The 15,486-nt window shown below is 59.2% G+C and overlaps 1 protein-coding gene across 3 annotated transcripts in view; it reads right to left on the bottom strand.

Annotated features, from left to right (window-relative positions):
• The window catches only part of LOC129053148 (serine/threonine-protein phosphatase 2A regulatory subunit B'' subunit beta), a 51,982-nt gene that overhangs the window by 7,785 nt on the left and 28,711 nt on the right, over positions 1-15,486 (bottom strand). For all 3 annotated transcript variants that reach the window (XM_054545311.2, XM_054545313.2, XM_054545314.2), the window contains exons 3-7: positions 3,137-3,240; positions 2,788-2,890; positions 1,982-2,056; positions 1,610-1,696; positions 373-529 (exon numbers count right to left, since the gene is read on the bottom strand). In XM_054545311.2, coding sequence (XP_054401286.1) covers positions 373-529; positions 1,610-1,696; positions 1,982-2,056; positions 2,788-2,890; positions 3,137-3,240 — 526 coding nt within the window. The remainder of the gene's footprint in view (positions 1-372; positions 530-1,609; positions 1,697-1,981; positions 2,057-2,787; positions 2,891-3,136; positions 3,241-15,486) is intronic.

A 15,486-nucleotide genomic window follows, 5' to 3' on the forward strand; every position in this document is an offset into this window, starting at 1 on the left:
TATTTGAACGACCTGTAAGCCTGGGGCTCCACCTAGCCCGGGATTGGATGGAAACTGCTCCAGGCCTTGGGGGCTGGAACCTGGAGCCCCTGAGGGAAGGCGTCTGGTCTGCACGCCCTTGCTCGGGTGTTAACAGCGAAGCCCCACAGCGCTGCTGGCCCTGGGGCCGGGTGCAGCTGTGGGAGCTTCAGGACCAGCGGCCCACACTGACCCTGTAGACGCCCGCAGGCAGAGGCCTCAGCAGAGGCGCACTCGGGGACCCAGACACGGGGCAGCGACCGGGGAAGCAGAGGCAGCTGCAGACCCGAGAGGCCCTGAGAGAAGGGTGCGCTCGGTGTCCCCGCGCCCCGCCCGCCCCTCTGCCCTGCGCACCGTGGTCATTGTGCCGCGCCAGGTCGTCCGCGTCGATGAGCAGGTCGTGGTCCGTGTCCAGCTCCCAGAACTTGCAGTAGATGACGTAGAAGTGCTCGTAGGAGAAGAATTCGGTCAGCTGGTTGATGTCGGCCTCCTCCTCCAGCAGCGCCACGTTCTGCCAAAGGACCCAGGCGGCCTGAGCGCGGGGCCTCTGCGGGGACGCCCCAAGTCCGCGTGGCTGCGGGCGGGGGCAGGGAAGGCGGGGCGGGGCCAGGCCGCTCCGTGGGTGGGGGGGACTGGGCAGCTGGGGCCGGGGGCGCTCCGAGTGGGGGCAACTCAGCGGTGGGGGGAGCCCCAGCATGGGGGCGGCTCCCTAGGCGGGCGTGGGGCTGGGGGGCAGCTCTGGGGCAATCAGGGCTCGGCTCCCCCTGAGGGTGGTGCCCAGTACGGCCCACCCGCCTCCTAGATCAACCATAGGGACCCCCAACCGCAGGCGGCGCGGTCCCAGTGCTCGCAGGCCTGAGGGTGGGCTGGGAGCGTGGTGGGGGTGGGGGTGGGAGTGGGGGAGGAGGGCGACGGAGGGGGAAGGAGAGAGGGGGGAGGGGGAAGGAGGGGGAGGGGGGAGGGGGAAGGAGGGGGAGGGGGAAGGAGGGGGAGGGGGAAGGAGGGGGAAGGAGGGGGAAGGAGGGGGAAGGAGGGGGAAGGAGGGGGAGGGGGAAGGAGGGGGAAGGAGGGGGAGGGGGAAGGAGGGGGAGGGGGAAGGAGGGGGAGGGGGAAGGAGGGGGGGAGGGGGAAGGAGGGGGGGAGGGGGAAGGAGGGGGAAGGAGGGGGAAGGAGGGGGAAGGAGGGGGAAGGAGGGGGAGGGGGAAGGAGGGGGAAGGAGGGGGAGGGGGAAGGAGGGGGAGGGGGAGGGGGAAGGAGGGGGAAGGAGGGGGAGGGGGAAGGAGGGGGAGAGGGAAGGAGGGGGAAGGAGGGGGAAGGAGGGGGAGGGGGAAGGAGGGGGGAGGGGGAAGGAGGGGGAAGGAGGGGGAGGGGGAAGGAGGGGGGAGGGGGAAGGAGGGGGGAGGGGGAAGGAGGGGGAGGGGGAAGGAGGGGGAGGGGGAAGGAGGGGGGAAGGGGAAGGAGGGGGGAGGGGGAAGGAGGGGGGAGGGGGGAGGGGGAAGGAGAGGGAGGAGGGAGGGGAAAGGAAGGGAGTGGAGGTGGGAGGGGCGGGGAGGGGCGGGGAGGGGCGGGGCGGGGCCGGGCCGCTGCGCACCTGCAGGAAGGAGCTCCTCCGCAGCTCGGCGCAGGTGATCCTGCCGGACCAGGACCGGTTCACGGCGTAGAAGATCCGCTGGATGACCTGCGGGGGCGCCGTCAGTGCGGTGGGTGCGCGGACCCCCAGGAGCCTCGCGCCGCACGGAGACCCGGGAGCCGGGAGAGGGGCGCGGCCACCCCGGAGAACCAGAGTCCCCCCAACACCGGGCTCCCGGGCGGGTGGAGACCCTCCCACGGCGCGGCCGCCTCCTCCAGAAGCTCAGGACCCCCGGGCCCCGCCCGCCCCGCTCCGCAGAAGCCCCCGCGGCGGCCGCTGCAGAAACACCCCCGCCCCGCGCTGGAACCCACGGCCCCTCCGCTGCGGACCCACCGTGGTGATGTAGCGCGAGTGGAACTCGGACGCCTCCTTCAGGAACGACAGCCCCGGGTGCGTGTTCACCACGTCCTGCGGGTGGGAAGACACGAGGCGCGCCGTGTAGACGCGGGCCCTCCCGTGAGGTGTGCGGTGTAGACGCCGGCCCCCCTGCCCCCCACCGTGAGGGATGAAGCGTGCGGTGTGGACGCCGGCTGTCCCGTGATGTGTGCGGTGTAGACGCTGTAGACGCGGGCCCTCCCGTGAGAGATGAGGCGTGCGGTGTAGACACTGGCCCTCCCGTGATGTGTGCGGTGTGGACGCGGACCCTCCCGTGACGGATGAGGCATGCGGTGTGGATGCCGGCCCTCCCGTGAGGGATAAGGTGTGTGGTGTAGACGCCAGCCCTCCCGTGACGGATGTGTGTGGTGTAGACGCGGGCCCTCCCGTGAGGTGTGCGGTGTGGACGCGGGCCCTCCCGTGACAGATGAGGCGTGCGGTGTAGACACTGGCCCTCCCGTGACGGATGAGGTGTGTGGTGTAGACGCGGGCCCTCCCGTGACGGATGAGGCGTGTGGTGTAGACGTGGGCCCTCCTGTGAGGGATAAGGCGTGCAGTGTAGACGTGAACCCTCCCGTGAGGGATAAGGTGTGCGGTGTAGACGTGGACCCTCCCGTGAGGGATAAGGTGTGCGGTGTAGACGCGGGCCCTCCCGTAAGGGATGAGGCATACAGTGTAGACACTTGCCCTCTCGTAAGGTGTGTGGTATAGACGCGGGCCCTCCCGTGAGGGATAAGGCGTGCGGTGTAGACGCAGGCTCTCACCTGCAAGAAGGGGACAAAGTCCTCCTGCACCAGGTAGTTGCAGCCGGGGCTCATGAGCAGATGGAGGAACTTGGCCGCGTCGTCGTGGCAGTTCTGGAGGATTCTGGAAGGACAGGATGACTGGGCGCCACCCTCACAGAGGGGTGGCTTTCGACCCCGCAGACGCAGGGTGAAACACGTGCGTGGAGTTCCACGTGGTGCGTGGCAGGTGGCCACGGCCAGGCCTGTGCCCATACGCGGGTTTCTCCTCTCACTGCGGCAGCCGCAGGGGGCACCCGTCCTGGCGCCATGGGGACCCGGGGACGCCTCCGTCCTCCCGACACAGCCCCCTGCCCAGCCCAGGACTCACTTTCTCCACATGGCGACGAACTTGTGGACGGACACGGAGCCCGTGCGCTCCCCGCCGGCGCCATAGAAGAGCGGCCCCTTCCAGTAGAAGGGGCAGCCGCAGGCCTGGGGCAGACAGGGCAGGAGTGGGCAGTCAGCGGGGCCTGGACGCCTGCGCTCCTGCTGCGCATCTCGCGCCTGACCGACCAACGCTGCCCAGAGACCCTCTGCTGCAGAAAGACACAGCACGCTCAGCGAGCCCGTCTGGACGTCTGCAAACTCCACGTGGCTTTCGCTCCGGCCTTCGAACTCATGAGAGCTGAGCGCGGGAGTGCCGGGCACGCGGCCTCCCCTGACCAGAGACCACGCATGGGCACCGCAACCAGAGGCGGCTGCAACCCCAACGTCTGGAAATCAAGCAGCGCATACTAAGAACCAGTAGGTACGGGAATAAATGGCCCCTTAAGCCAGGCGATGTGGTGAATCGGACAGTGACAGAAACACCTACAGCAGCGACCCATGGCAGGTTCACAGCCTTAAATACACGCGTGAGGAAGGAAAGTTTAAAATCGATCATCTACACTTCTACCTCAAAGGAACAAATACATGGCAGAAATGGAACATAAATAGTAACAGAAAATCAACAAAATCAAAACTCGATGATTTGAAAGATTTCTTTGGCTCATGCCTGTCATCCCAGCACTTTGGGAGGCCGAGGCAGGTGGATCACGAGGTCAGGAGATCGAGACTATCCTGGTAATATGGTGAAACCCCGTCTCTACTAAAAACACAAAAATTAGCCAGGCGTGGTGGCGGGCGCCTGTAATCCCAACTACTCGGGAGGCTGAGGCAGAGGAATCACTTGATCCTGGGAGGTGGAGGTTGCATTGAGCCACGATCATACCACTGCACTCCAGCCTGGGTGACAGACACTGTCTCAAAAAAAAAAAAGAGCAAACACAGATTAGCCATGTCAGCTGTAACTACAGATCCTGCAAACATCAGATAGTGGATGCTCACGAATCACTTTATGCCTATAAGTCAGATGACTGTTGACACAGACTCCCTGATGAACGAGTCAAAAAATAAACTACAATAGAAAATCTGAAAGAGCTGTTTCTGCAAGAAATTGCATCCATAATTTAAAACTATCTCACCAAGAAAATTCCAGCCCCCAAAGGCTGCTCCCATGAGTCGACCAAACATTTAAGGAAGAAATCACACACGCGTTCCCCCGGAGAAGAAAAACAAGGGGCGTTTCCCAGTGCCTGTTCTGAGGCTGGCACAGCCTGGACAGTCAAGGACACAGGAAGTCACAGGCCAGTTATCACTGGAGAGCAGGGACAGAAATCCCACGCAGAACACACAGTACCAAGTCCAACTCGGCAACAACTGAAAAATCATAATAATAATAGGCCAGGAAACCAGAGTCAGGAGGGACACTCTTATTCTAATAAAGGATGCTATGGCCTGAATGCCTGGGTCCCCAAGATCCACGTGTTGAAATCTTCTCCCCCGAGGCGATGGTGTTGGGAGGTGAGGCCTCATGAATGCGATGAGTCCCCTCCTAAGGGACCCCAGAGAGCTCCCTCACCCCTTCCACCCTGTGAGGACACAGCGGGAAGGCGCCGTCGATGAACCAGGCACCACTTTGCCACACCGTCATCTTCCAGCCCGCAGACCTGTGAACAGTAAATGTCTTGCTGGTGACGAGCTGCCCGGGCTATGGTGTTTCGTGACAGCAGCCTGAATGCTCTGAGACAAAGGGCCTCTACGAAACACCCCAGCTGCTAAGACAGCGATGACACACGAACACTTCCTCCCTGTGCTGGGAACAAGAGGACAGTGTCACCGCCAAGGCCGCCTGGACAGTCGAGCCAGGGCAGCAGGCAAGAGAGAGGCTGAAAGATGCCACGACGGGGAGGAAGAGGCAGAACTGTCATAATTCACAAGCAACACACTGTGTAAGACAATCCAAACGCTTACCAAATATGGGAATTAATACGTATCTTCAGCAAAGTTGCTGGATCCAAGGACAATATGCAAAAATAAATTATTTCAATATACTGGCAACAAACAACTAGAAAATAAAATGTTCAATAATGCCATCTATCAAGAGCATTAAAAAAAAAATCAACCTACGAAGAAATGGAACAAAAATCACACACAGTGTCTACAAAGCAAACTGCAGGGCACGACTGGGTGAAATCAAAGACGACCTAAACGTGGTGAGGTGGACCTCACTGCTGAGTTCACAGACTGCAGTTTCCTCCAGACGACTCTGTTGACCCAGAGTCCACGCGATCCCCACCCACAGAGTCCAGCAATCGCCATCCACGTGCACCGAGGCCTGTTGTTTTGGGGTTTGTAGTATGCACGGACAGGCTCACGTGAAAACTTACCAGGGAACACAAAAGAACTCACAGGGGGACCAAGTTGTGGATGTAAGTCCCACCGCCCGGTTTCAACCGTTCCTGGAAAGTCAGAGTAATGAAGACTGAGTCTCCGTCAGGCACCGGTGGCCTAAGAGAGCGAGGGAAGGAAGTGAGTTGGGACAGAGCCCCGTGGAATATCCACAGGGAAACCCACTTCACACAAACTGAATACATGAAAGGCCAAACAGCAGCCCTCCTGGAAAGACACGAGGGACGCTGCACGGCTCTGCTGAGGCCAAGGTTTCTTTCACGGGACACACGTGCACTCCCTGAAGGAAGAGAGCGGCGCGCTGCACCGCCCCAACACAGGACTCAGGGTCAGCTACCGGCCCCGTGAACACAATGACAGGACAAGACACAGAGGGAGAAATGTCTCTGCAAGGCGAGATTCTGACGAGGAACTCAGAGGCAGAATTTTAAGCATCAGTGGGAAAGAGGCCCGAACACAACCCAGTCTGGACGTGCACTGCCCTCCAGAGAGGGGCGCACGACGGCCGTAGACAAGGGGAAGCACCCAGCACTGGCGCTGGCGAGGGCAGGGTTCACGGGGCACCGAGAGGTGGCAACAAGAACATGACATGCGCGGCTGAGACAAAAAGGACTGAAGACGCCAGGTCCCACAAGGCTGCCAGGCAGCTGGGTGTCCTCTGCGTTGCTGGGGGAACTGGGACGCCGCGCAGCTGCCGGGAAAGCGGCCCACGGGGCGGCTGAGCATAAAGCTCCATGGCCCGGCCAGGACATCCATCCTCCCAGAAGCACACCAGTGGGAAGAGGGCCCCTGCCCATGAGAGCCTGCATGGATGGGGACGTCGGCTGCTTGATTCACGGCGCCCCAGGGGAGAGGAGCCGGACGCCAGAGCAGGGACTGGAGGAAGAAACTGGGGCAGAGTCGTCCTGACAGGTGCAGGGCGGGAGTGACCACGGGGGGCGTGGGGGGACTGTGGAGGGGGCTGCGCGCCACAGCGGGGATTGCCGTGCAGCTATGGGAAAGGATGCTCTCCGGCTGGTACACCTGTGGATGACTCGAAGGCAGCCGTGTGGAGCTGGAGGGACCAGGCCCTGCAGGACGCACGGGCACGTGCCGGCTCCCATGACGAGGATCCTGACGGAGCTCAGTCCTGCCCACCTGGAAGGGTGTCCTGGTGCGGTGGGAGGGAACGAGCTGGGTGCAGCACTGGGCCCTCGCGCTGGTGCTAGTCTCACGCTTTTGACCTCATCAGACCGTTCTGGCTCACGGGCCATGCAGATTTCAGACCCCAAGCACGCAACACCCAGGGATGGGGGGATGTGTGAGCCTTCAACCTGTGCTCCTCACTGTGTGCAAGACACACCATAATGACCCAGTGGCAGGGATGGAGCATCAAATCTATCCAGTCCTACAGGCTAGCGTCAAATCTACCCAGTCCTACAGGCTAGAGTCAAATCTATCCAGTCCCACAGGCTAGCGTCAAATCTACCCAGTTCTACAGGCTAGAGTCAAATCTATCCAGTCCTACAGGCTAGCGCCAAGTCTACCCAGTCCTACAGGTTAGCTACAGGGTGATCCCTTTTTTGTTTTTCAGTCACGGTCTTGCTGTTGCCCAGGCTGGAGTGCAGTGTGTGATCATAGCTCAGTGCAGTCTCAACTTCACGGGCTCAACCAATCCTCCCACCTTAGCCTCCCAAGTAGCTGGGACCACAGGTGCGCGCTATGATGCCTGGGTAATTTTTTAAATTTCTACAGTGAAGTCTCACTATGTTCCCCAGGCTGGTCTGGAACCCTTGGCCTCAAGCCATCCTCTTGCCTTAGCCTCTCAAAGTGCTGGGACTACGGTATGACACGCAACCAGAGACAGCTGCATCCCTAGTGTCTGGGTGATTGCGCAGGCTGGTCTGGAACCCTTACCCTCAAGCCATCCTCCTGCCTTAGCCTCTCAAAGTGCTGGGACTACAGTATGACACGCAACCAGAGACAGCTGCATCCCTAGTGTCTGGGTGACTGCGCAGGCTGGTCTGGAACCCTTACCCTCAAGCGATCCTCCCGCCTTGGCCTCTCAAAGTGCTGGGACTACGGTATGACACGCAACCAGAGACAGCTGCATCCCTAGTGTCTGGGTGACTGCGCAGGCTGGTCTGGAACCCTTACCCTCAAGCCATCCTCTTGCCTTAGCCTCTCAAAGTGCTGGGACTACGGTATGACACGCAACCAGAGACAGCTGCATCCCTAGTGTCTGGGTGATTGCGCAGGCTGGTCTGGAACCCTTACCCTCAAGCCATCCTCTTGCCTTAGCCTCTCAAAGTGCTGGGACTACGGTATGACACGCAACCAGAGACAGCTGCATCCCTAGTGTCTGGGTGACTGCGTAGGCTGGTCTGGAACCCTTACCCTCAAGCGATCCTCCTGCCTTGGCCTCTCAAAGTGCTGGGACTACGGTATGACACGCAACCAGAGACAGCTGCATCCCTAGTGTCTGGGTGACTGCGTAGGCTGGTCTGGAACCCTTACCCTCAAGCGATCCTCCTGCCTTGGCCTCTCAAAGTGCTGGGACTACGGTATGACACGCAACCAGAGACAGCTGCATCCCTAGTGTCTGGGTGACTGCGCAGGCTGGTCTGGAACCCTTACCCTCAAGCCATCCTCTTGCCTTAGCCTCTCAAAGTGCTGGGACTACGGTATGACACGCAACCAGAGACAGCTGCATCCCCGGCGTCTGGGGGATGAGAACTGAGCGTGGGAGTGCTGCGCACACAGTTCCCCCACCACACCAAACCCGAAAATTACCTCAAAATGAATTAGCTCATAATTTTAAAAAATTCTGAAGTAAATGGAAATAATCAACTCTAAAATGCAAAAGATACAAAGGAAAGCAGTTTTACCTGAATGTTACAAAATCCTTATCGGAAAGGGAATAAAACATCAGATAACCTGATTTGATTTTTAAAAGTCTTTTCATGATTGACACACAGAAAGACCGACTCCTCGTGGGGCCCGGCAACGCAGCGGCACGCCCACCCGCACAGCCAGGACAGGGAACGAGGCCGCCAGCCCTGACAGTCCCTTCCGCCTCTCCGCACCCCGCTACAGCGACGGCCCCCAGGCCTCCTCCCCGTAGCTCTGGTTCACCTTTTCCAGGACACGGCAACGGGACCCGGCCATCTGCGGACTTTTAGGCCTGGCTTCCCTCGCTCAGCACACGCGTGTGGGACTCACACACCTTGCTCTGTGTGGACCGTCTGCCCCTGTACTGCTGAACCCTATTCCATTATGGCTCTGCTGGCCTCAAAGTAGCTCCCTAAGCAGGAAACACCACCGGCCCCAAGGCCCACGTGATGGTGCTGCTGCCGGGGGACTCGCGAGGCGGACAAAGGCCCGAGCATCTACATTCGCACAGGGCACGCCGACACCGACCGACGGGTGTGATAGGAGAAAGGAGGACGCCACAACCACAGCTGGCAAGTTCAGCATGAGTTCCTTGGCGGGTGACGGAACAAGAGGACGATCTGCAGAAACGTAAAGATGTGAAAACGCTGCCGAGCTATGTGAGCAAATGACATCGCGGAGCCGGAGGAGTCTTCAGGGTCACGTGAACCAGCGGTGGGCTTTGGCTCGGAGCCCCCACCCAAGTCTCATGGGGAACTGTGATCCTGAGTGTTGGAGCAGGGCTCTGCTGGGGGGTGACTGGGTGATGAGGGTGGACAGCCCCCTTGCTGCTCTCGTAATACTGAGTTCTTGTGAGATCTGATGGTTTAAAAGTGGATGGCAGTGGCCGGGCGCAGTGGCTCACGCCTGTCATCCCAGCAGTTTGAGACGCCGAGGCGGGCAGATCACCTGAGGTCAAGAGTTCGAGACCAGCATGGCCAACATGGTGAAACCCTGTCTCTCCTAAAAATACACAAATTAGCTGGGCGTGGTGGCCCATGCCTGTAATCCCAGCTACTCGGGAGGCTGAGGCAGGAGAATTGCTTGAACCCGGGAGGTGGAGGTTGCAGTGAGCTGAGATGGTGCCACTGCACTCCAGCCTGGGCAACAGAGCAAGACTCTGTCTCAAAAAAAAAAGAAAGAAAAAAGAAGATAGACAGCCTGTGTCTATTGAAACAATTCATGCTGTCTTTAAAAAACCTTCCCACAGAGAAAACTCTGTCCCAAATGGTTTCACTGATGAGTTCTACCAAACATTCAAATAAAAATAACACCCATTCTAAACAAATGGCTCCAGAAAAGTGAATTCTAAAGGACATTTTCCAAGCAACTCCCCAAGGCCAGCATCCCCCTGATGCTAAACCAGACCAAGCTATCACAAGAAAAGGAGACAGCAGGCCAGTCCTTCATGAGCGCAGACGCCAACGCCTGTGAGGCCTGGCCATGTGGACCCAACACATAGGAGAAGTGTGACACCGTGTGGTGGACCAGGGACAGGGGGCTGGGGGCTCACCCAAAGACCAGGGGCTCACCCAGGGACCGCGCTCACCCAGGGACCAGGGGCTCACCCAAAGACCAGGGGCTCACCCAGGGACCAGGGGCTCACCCAGGGACCAGGGGCTCACTCAAAGACCGGGGGCTCACCCAGGGACCGGGGCTCACCCAGGGACCCGGGCTGCCTTCACACTCAGACGTCAGTCACCTAGGTCAAGACCAGTCCTTCATGACTGCAGACGCAACCCCTGCATGGCCGGGCAATGCACAGCTAATGCATAGGAGAAGCGTGACATGCTGCGGTGGACCACGGACCGGGCGCTCACCCAAGGACCAGGGCTGCCTTCACACTCAGACGTCAGTCAGGTCCATTCACCTTTTACAGGACCAAAGGAAAACCTCACTGCCCCCTCAATACAGGTAGAAATACACGTCTAGAATACTGGACAAACTTCAAGGCACATTTATAATTTTAAAAAGTAAAACTGAGGCTAGGCGTGGTGGCTCATGCCTGTCATCATCCCAGCACTTTGAGGCTGAGGCAAGAGGACCCTTCCAGCCCAGGAGTTCCAGACCAGCCTGGGCAACACAGCAGAACCCTGTCTCTACAAAAAAAGAAAAAAAAATCAGCCAGGTGTGGTGGCGGGTGCCAAGTAGTCACGGCTACTTGGGAGGGCTGAGGTGGGTGGATCACTGGAGCCCAGGAGGTCGAGGCTGCAGTGAGCTGAGATCATGCCACTGCACACCAGCCCGGGGGCAGAGTGAGAACCTGTCTCAAAAAAAAGCAAGAGCTCCCAGCAAACAAGGAACCAAAAGGGAAGGGGCCTCCTGAGTCTGATGAAGGACGCCAGCCAGGGGCGCTGTGTCAGGGACGACTTGAGCCCGAGGCGGGAAGGGGCGTGCTCTCCATGGCTCTCCAGCACTCACTGGCGGGCCGAGCTGTGCAGAAAGTCAGGGAAGAGACACAGATGCAGACGAGAAGAGAAAGGCTGAACTGTGCTCACCTGAAGATGACCTGACCGTGCGTCACAGACTCTGCCGACTTAAAGGTTGAGCTGCTAGAGCCGATGACTGAGTTAAACTCGGTCAGAAAATGCAAAGTCCGCATATAAAAACTAATAGTGCTTCTGAACACTCGCCATCGACAATCATATTAAAGTAAAAAATGCCACATACAGTGTCATCAGAAATAGGAAATGCTTGGGTATCATGTGATGAACCGTGAACAAGACCAAACTACCAGGCGTAGAAGTGAAAGGTGCCTGAAATAAGGGAGAGCTGGACCGCGTTCCTGAGACGGAAGCCTCAGTATGGTCAAGATTCTTCCAAGTTACTCTACAGTCAACAGGATGCCGACGCAATCCCAGCAGGCTGTGGTAGCAATGGAGGGGCCGGTTCTAAAATTCACACGGTGGGAACGAACAACGGTGCAGCCACTCGGGAAGACGGCGTGCAGGTTCCCCAGAAAGCCGGAAGTGGAACGGCACATGCACGGAACGCCACGTGATCCGGCCCTGTGCACACACACACGGAACGCCACGCGATCCGGCCCTCTGCACACACGCACGGAACGCCATGCGATCCGGCCCTCTGCACACACGCACGAAACGCCACGCAATCTGGCCCTGTGCACACATACAAGGAATGCCACGCGATCCGGCCCTCCCACCGGGGGTGTGTGTGTGTAGAGGGCCCTGATGCCCGCTACAGCGTGGAGAACCTCGAGCACCACACGCCAAGTGAGAGTGAACAGACACGGAGTCACCCAGCATAGGCCTCCCTTTACAAGCACGAAAAATCCAGAGCAGACCAATTTAGAGACACAAAGCAGGCTGGTGGCTGCCGGGGGCTGGGGAGGGAAACAGGGAGCGACCGTTTCAGGGGGATGCAGCCTCCTCTTAAGGCAATGAGAATGTTCTGGAACTGGATGGTAGTGGTCGCACTGTGCTGTATATGTAACAAACGTCTCCGAGTTCTGTACTCAAAATGGTTACAATGGTGAATTCTGTTATGAGAACTTTACCATAATAAAAAAAGTGCCTGCTGTCTGATTCTGTTTACATAAAATTCTAGAAAATTCCGGCAAATCTATATTGACAGAAAATAGGCCTGAGGTAGCGTGGGATGAGGGCGGGGGGCGCGTCAGAAAGCAGCAGAGAAAAGTCCAGCGTACGTTCCGGCTCAAGCGCAAGGATGCAGGGGCGCCTATCGTCTTGGTGGTGTGGATGGTTTCATGGGTGGGTACGGACATGGAAGCTCACTGAACTGTACCTCAACACGCGCCATGTATCCCACATCAGTTACATCTCAGCAGAGCTGCCCCAAAATGAAAAAAAGACAAACTGATGAGAAAGAAACACACAAGGTGGTCAACACGTCCATCAGGGAAATGAGGAGCGCAGCCAGGACGGGACGCCTGCACATGCGCAGAACGGCTAAAAGCAAAGCGTGTGGCCACGTGCCCACAGGGGTCAATACTGCTGCCTGGAAACGTGTCACTCAGGGCCACCCCGGAAGCAGGGTTTTTTGTTTGTTTTTTTTTTGTTTTTTTTGCCTAGAGACAGAGTCTTGCTTAGTTGCCCAGGCTGCAGTGCACTCTGGTGCGATCTCAGCTCACTGCAACCTCCACCTCCCGGGTTCAAGCGATTCTCCTGTCTCAGCCTCCCGAGCAGCTGGGATTACAGGCGCCTGCCACCACACGCAGCTAATTTTTGTATTTTTAGTAGAGATAGGGTTTCACCATGTTGGCCAGGCTGGCCTCGAACTCCTGACCTCAGGTGATCTGCCGGCCTCGGCCTCCCAAAGTGCTGGGATTAGTGGAGTGAGCCACCGCGCCCGGACCCTGGAAGCAGTTTTACAGCTTCTTACAAAACTAAACATGTGGCCACCAGATGAGGCAGAGCTCACCTCTGCGGTATTAATCACCTCAGGAAAACCCAAGCACGTCTGCGTAAATCAGTGCACAGACACACAGCAGCTTTACTCACAAGAGGCAAAAACCAAAACAACCAGATGTCTATCGACCCCAGAACAGGGTAGAGATGGAGCACACACACAGCAGAAGCTACTCGGTGATAGAAAGAACAAACTGCCCATACGGCCAGGGACAGCCAGCCAGCCCCACAGTATCCACGCCCTGGCCAGTCACACGTGAGTGCAACAGTATCCACACCCTGCCAGCCCCGTGGTAACCACACCCTGCCAGCCACACAGTGAACCCCACAGACACCATGCCCCAGTCAGCCACACGGCGAGCCCCACAGTAACCACGCCCCGGCCAGCCACACGCAAGCTCCACAGTATCCACACCCCGCCAGCCACACGCAAGCTCCACAGTATCCACACCCCGCCAGCCACACGCAAGCTCCACAGTATCCACACCCCGCCAGCCACACGCAAGCTCCACAGTATCCACACCCCGCCAGCCACACGCAAGCTCCACAGTATCCACACCCCGCCAGCCACACGCAAGCTCCACAGTATCCACACCCCGCCAGCCACACAGCGAGCTCCACAGTAATCACACCCCACCAGCCACACGCAAGCTCCACAGTATCCACACCCAAGCTCCACAGTATCCACACCCCGCCAGCCACACGCAAGCTCCACAGTATCCACACCCCGCCAGCCACACAGCGAGCTCCACAGTAATCACACCCCACCAGCCACACGCGAGCTCTACAGTATCCACACTCCGCCAGCCACACGCGAGCTCTACAGTATCCACACCCCGCCAGCCACACAGCGAGCTCCACAGTATCCACACCCCGCCAGCCACACCCGAGCTCCACAGTATCCACACCCCGCCAGCCACACGCAAGCTCCACAGTATCCACACCCCGCCAGCCACACGCAAGCTCCACAGTATCCACACCCCGCCAGCCACACGCAAGCTCCACAGTATCCACACCCCGCCAGCCACACGCAAGCTCCACAGTATCCACACCCCGCCAGCCACACAGCGAGCTCCACAGTAATCACACCCCACCAGCCACACGCAAGCTCCACAGTATCCACACCCCGCCAGCCACACAGCGAGCTCCACAGTAATCACACCCCACCAGCCACACGCGAGCTCTACAGTATCCACACTCCGCCAGCCACACGCGAGCTCTACAGTATCCACACCCCGCCAGCCACACGCGAGCTCTACAGTATCCACACCCCGCCAGCCACACAGCGAGCTCCACAGTAATCACACCCCACCAGCCACACGCGAGCTCTACAGTATCCACACTCCGCCAGCCACACGCGAGCTCTACAGTATCCACACCCCGCCAGCCACACGCGAGCTCTACAGTATCCACACCCCGCCAGCCACACGCGAGCTCTACAGTATCCACACCCCGCCAGCCACACGCGAGCTCTACAGTATCCACACCCCGCCAGCCACACAGCGAGCTCCACAGTATCCACACCCCGCCAGCCACACAGCGAGCTCTACAGTATCCACACCCCGCCAGCCACACAGCGAGCTCCACAGTATCCACACCCCGCCAGCCACACCCGAGCTCCACAGTATCCACACCCCGCCAGCCACACGCAAGCTCCACAGTATCCACACCCCGCCAGCCACACGCAAGCTCCACAGTATCCACACCCCGCCAGCCACACGCAAGCTCCACAGTATCCACACCCCGCCAGCCACACCCGAGCTCCACAGTATCCACACCCCGCCAGCCACACGCAAGCTCCACAGTATCCACACCCCGCCAGCCACACGCAAGCTCCACAGTATCCACACCCCGCCAGCCACACGCAAGCTCCACAGTATCCACACCCCGCCAGCCACACGCAAGCTCCACAGTATCCACACCCCGCCAGCCACACGCAAGCTCCACAGTATCCACACCCAAGCTCCACAGTATCCACACCCCGCCAGCCACACAGCGAGCTCCACAGTATCCACACCCCGCCAGCCACACGCAAGCTCCACAGTATCCACACCCAAGCTCCACAGTATCCACACCCCGCCAGCCACACGCAAGCTCCACAGTATCCACACCCCGCCAGCCACACGCAAGCTCCACAGTATCCACACCCCGCCAGCCACACGCAAGCTCCACAGTATCCACACGCAAGCTCCACAGTATCCACACCCCTCCAGCCACACAGCGAGCTCCACAGTATCCACACCCCGCCAGCCACACCCGAGCTCCACAGTATCCACACCCCGCCAGCCACACGCAAGCTCCACAGTATCCACACCCCGCCAGCCACACGCAAGCTCCACAGTATCCACACCCCGCCAGCCACACGCAAGCTCCACAGTATCCACACCCCGCCAGCCACACGCAAGCTCCACAGTATCCACACGCAAGCTCCACAGTATCCACACCCCTCCAGCCACACAGCGAGCTCCACAGTATCCACACCCCGCCAGCCACACCCGAGCTCCACAGTATCCACACCCCGCCAGCCACACGCAAGCTCCACAGTATCCACACCCCGCCAGCCACACGCAAGCTCCACAGTATCCACACCCCGCCAGCCACACGCAAGCTCCACAGTATCCACACCCCGCCAGCCACACGCAAGCTCCAC

Source organism: Pongo abelii, chromosome Y (assembly GCF_028885655.2).
Source record: "Pongo abelii isolate AG06213 chromosome Y, NHGRI_mPonAbe1-v2.0_pri, whole genome shotgun sequence".
Lineage (NCBI taxonomy): Eukaryota > Metazoa > Chordata > Mammalia > Primates > Hominidae > Pongo > Pongo abelii.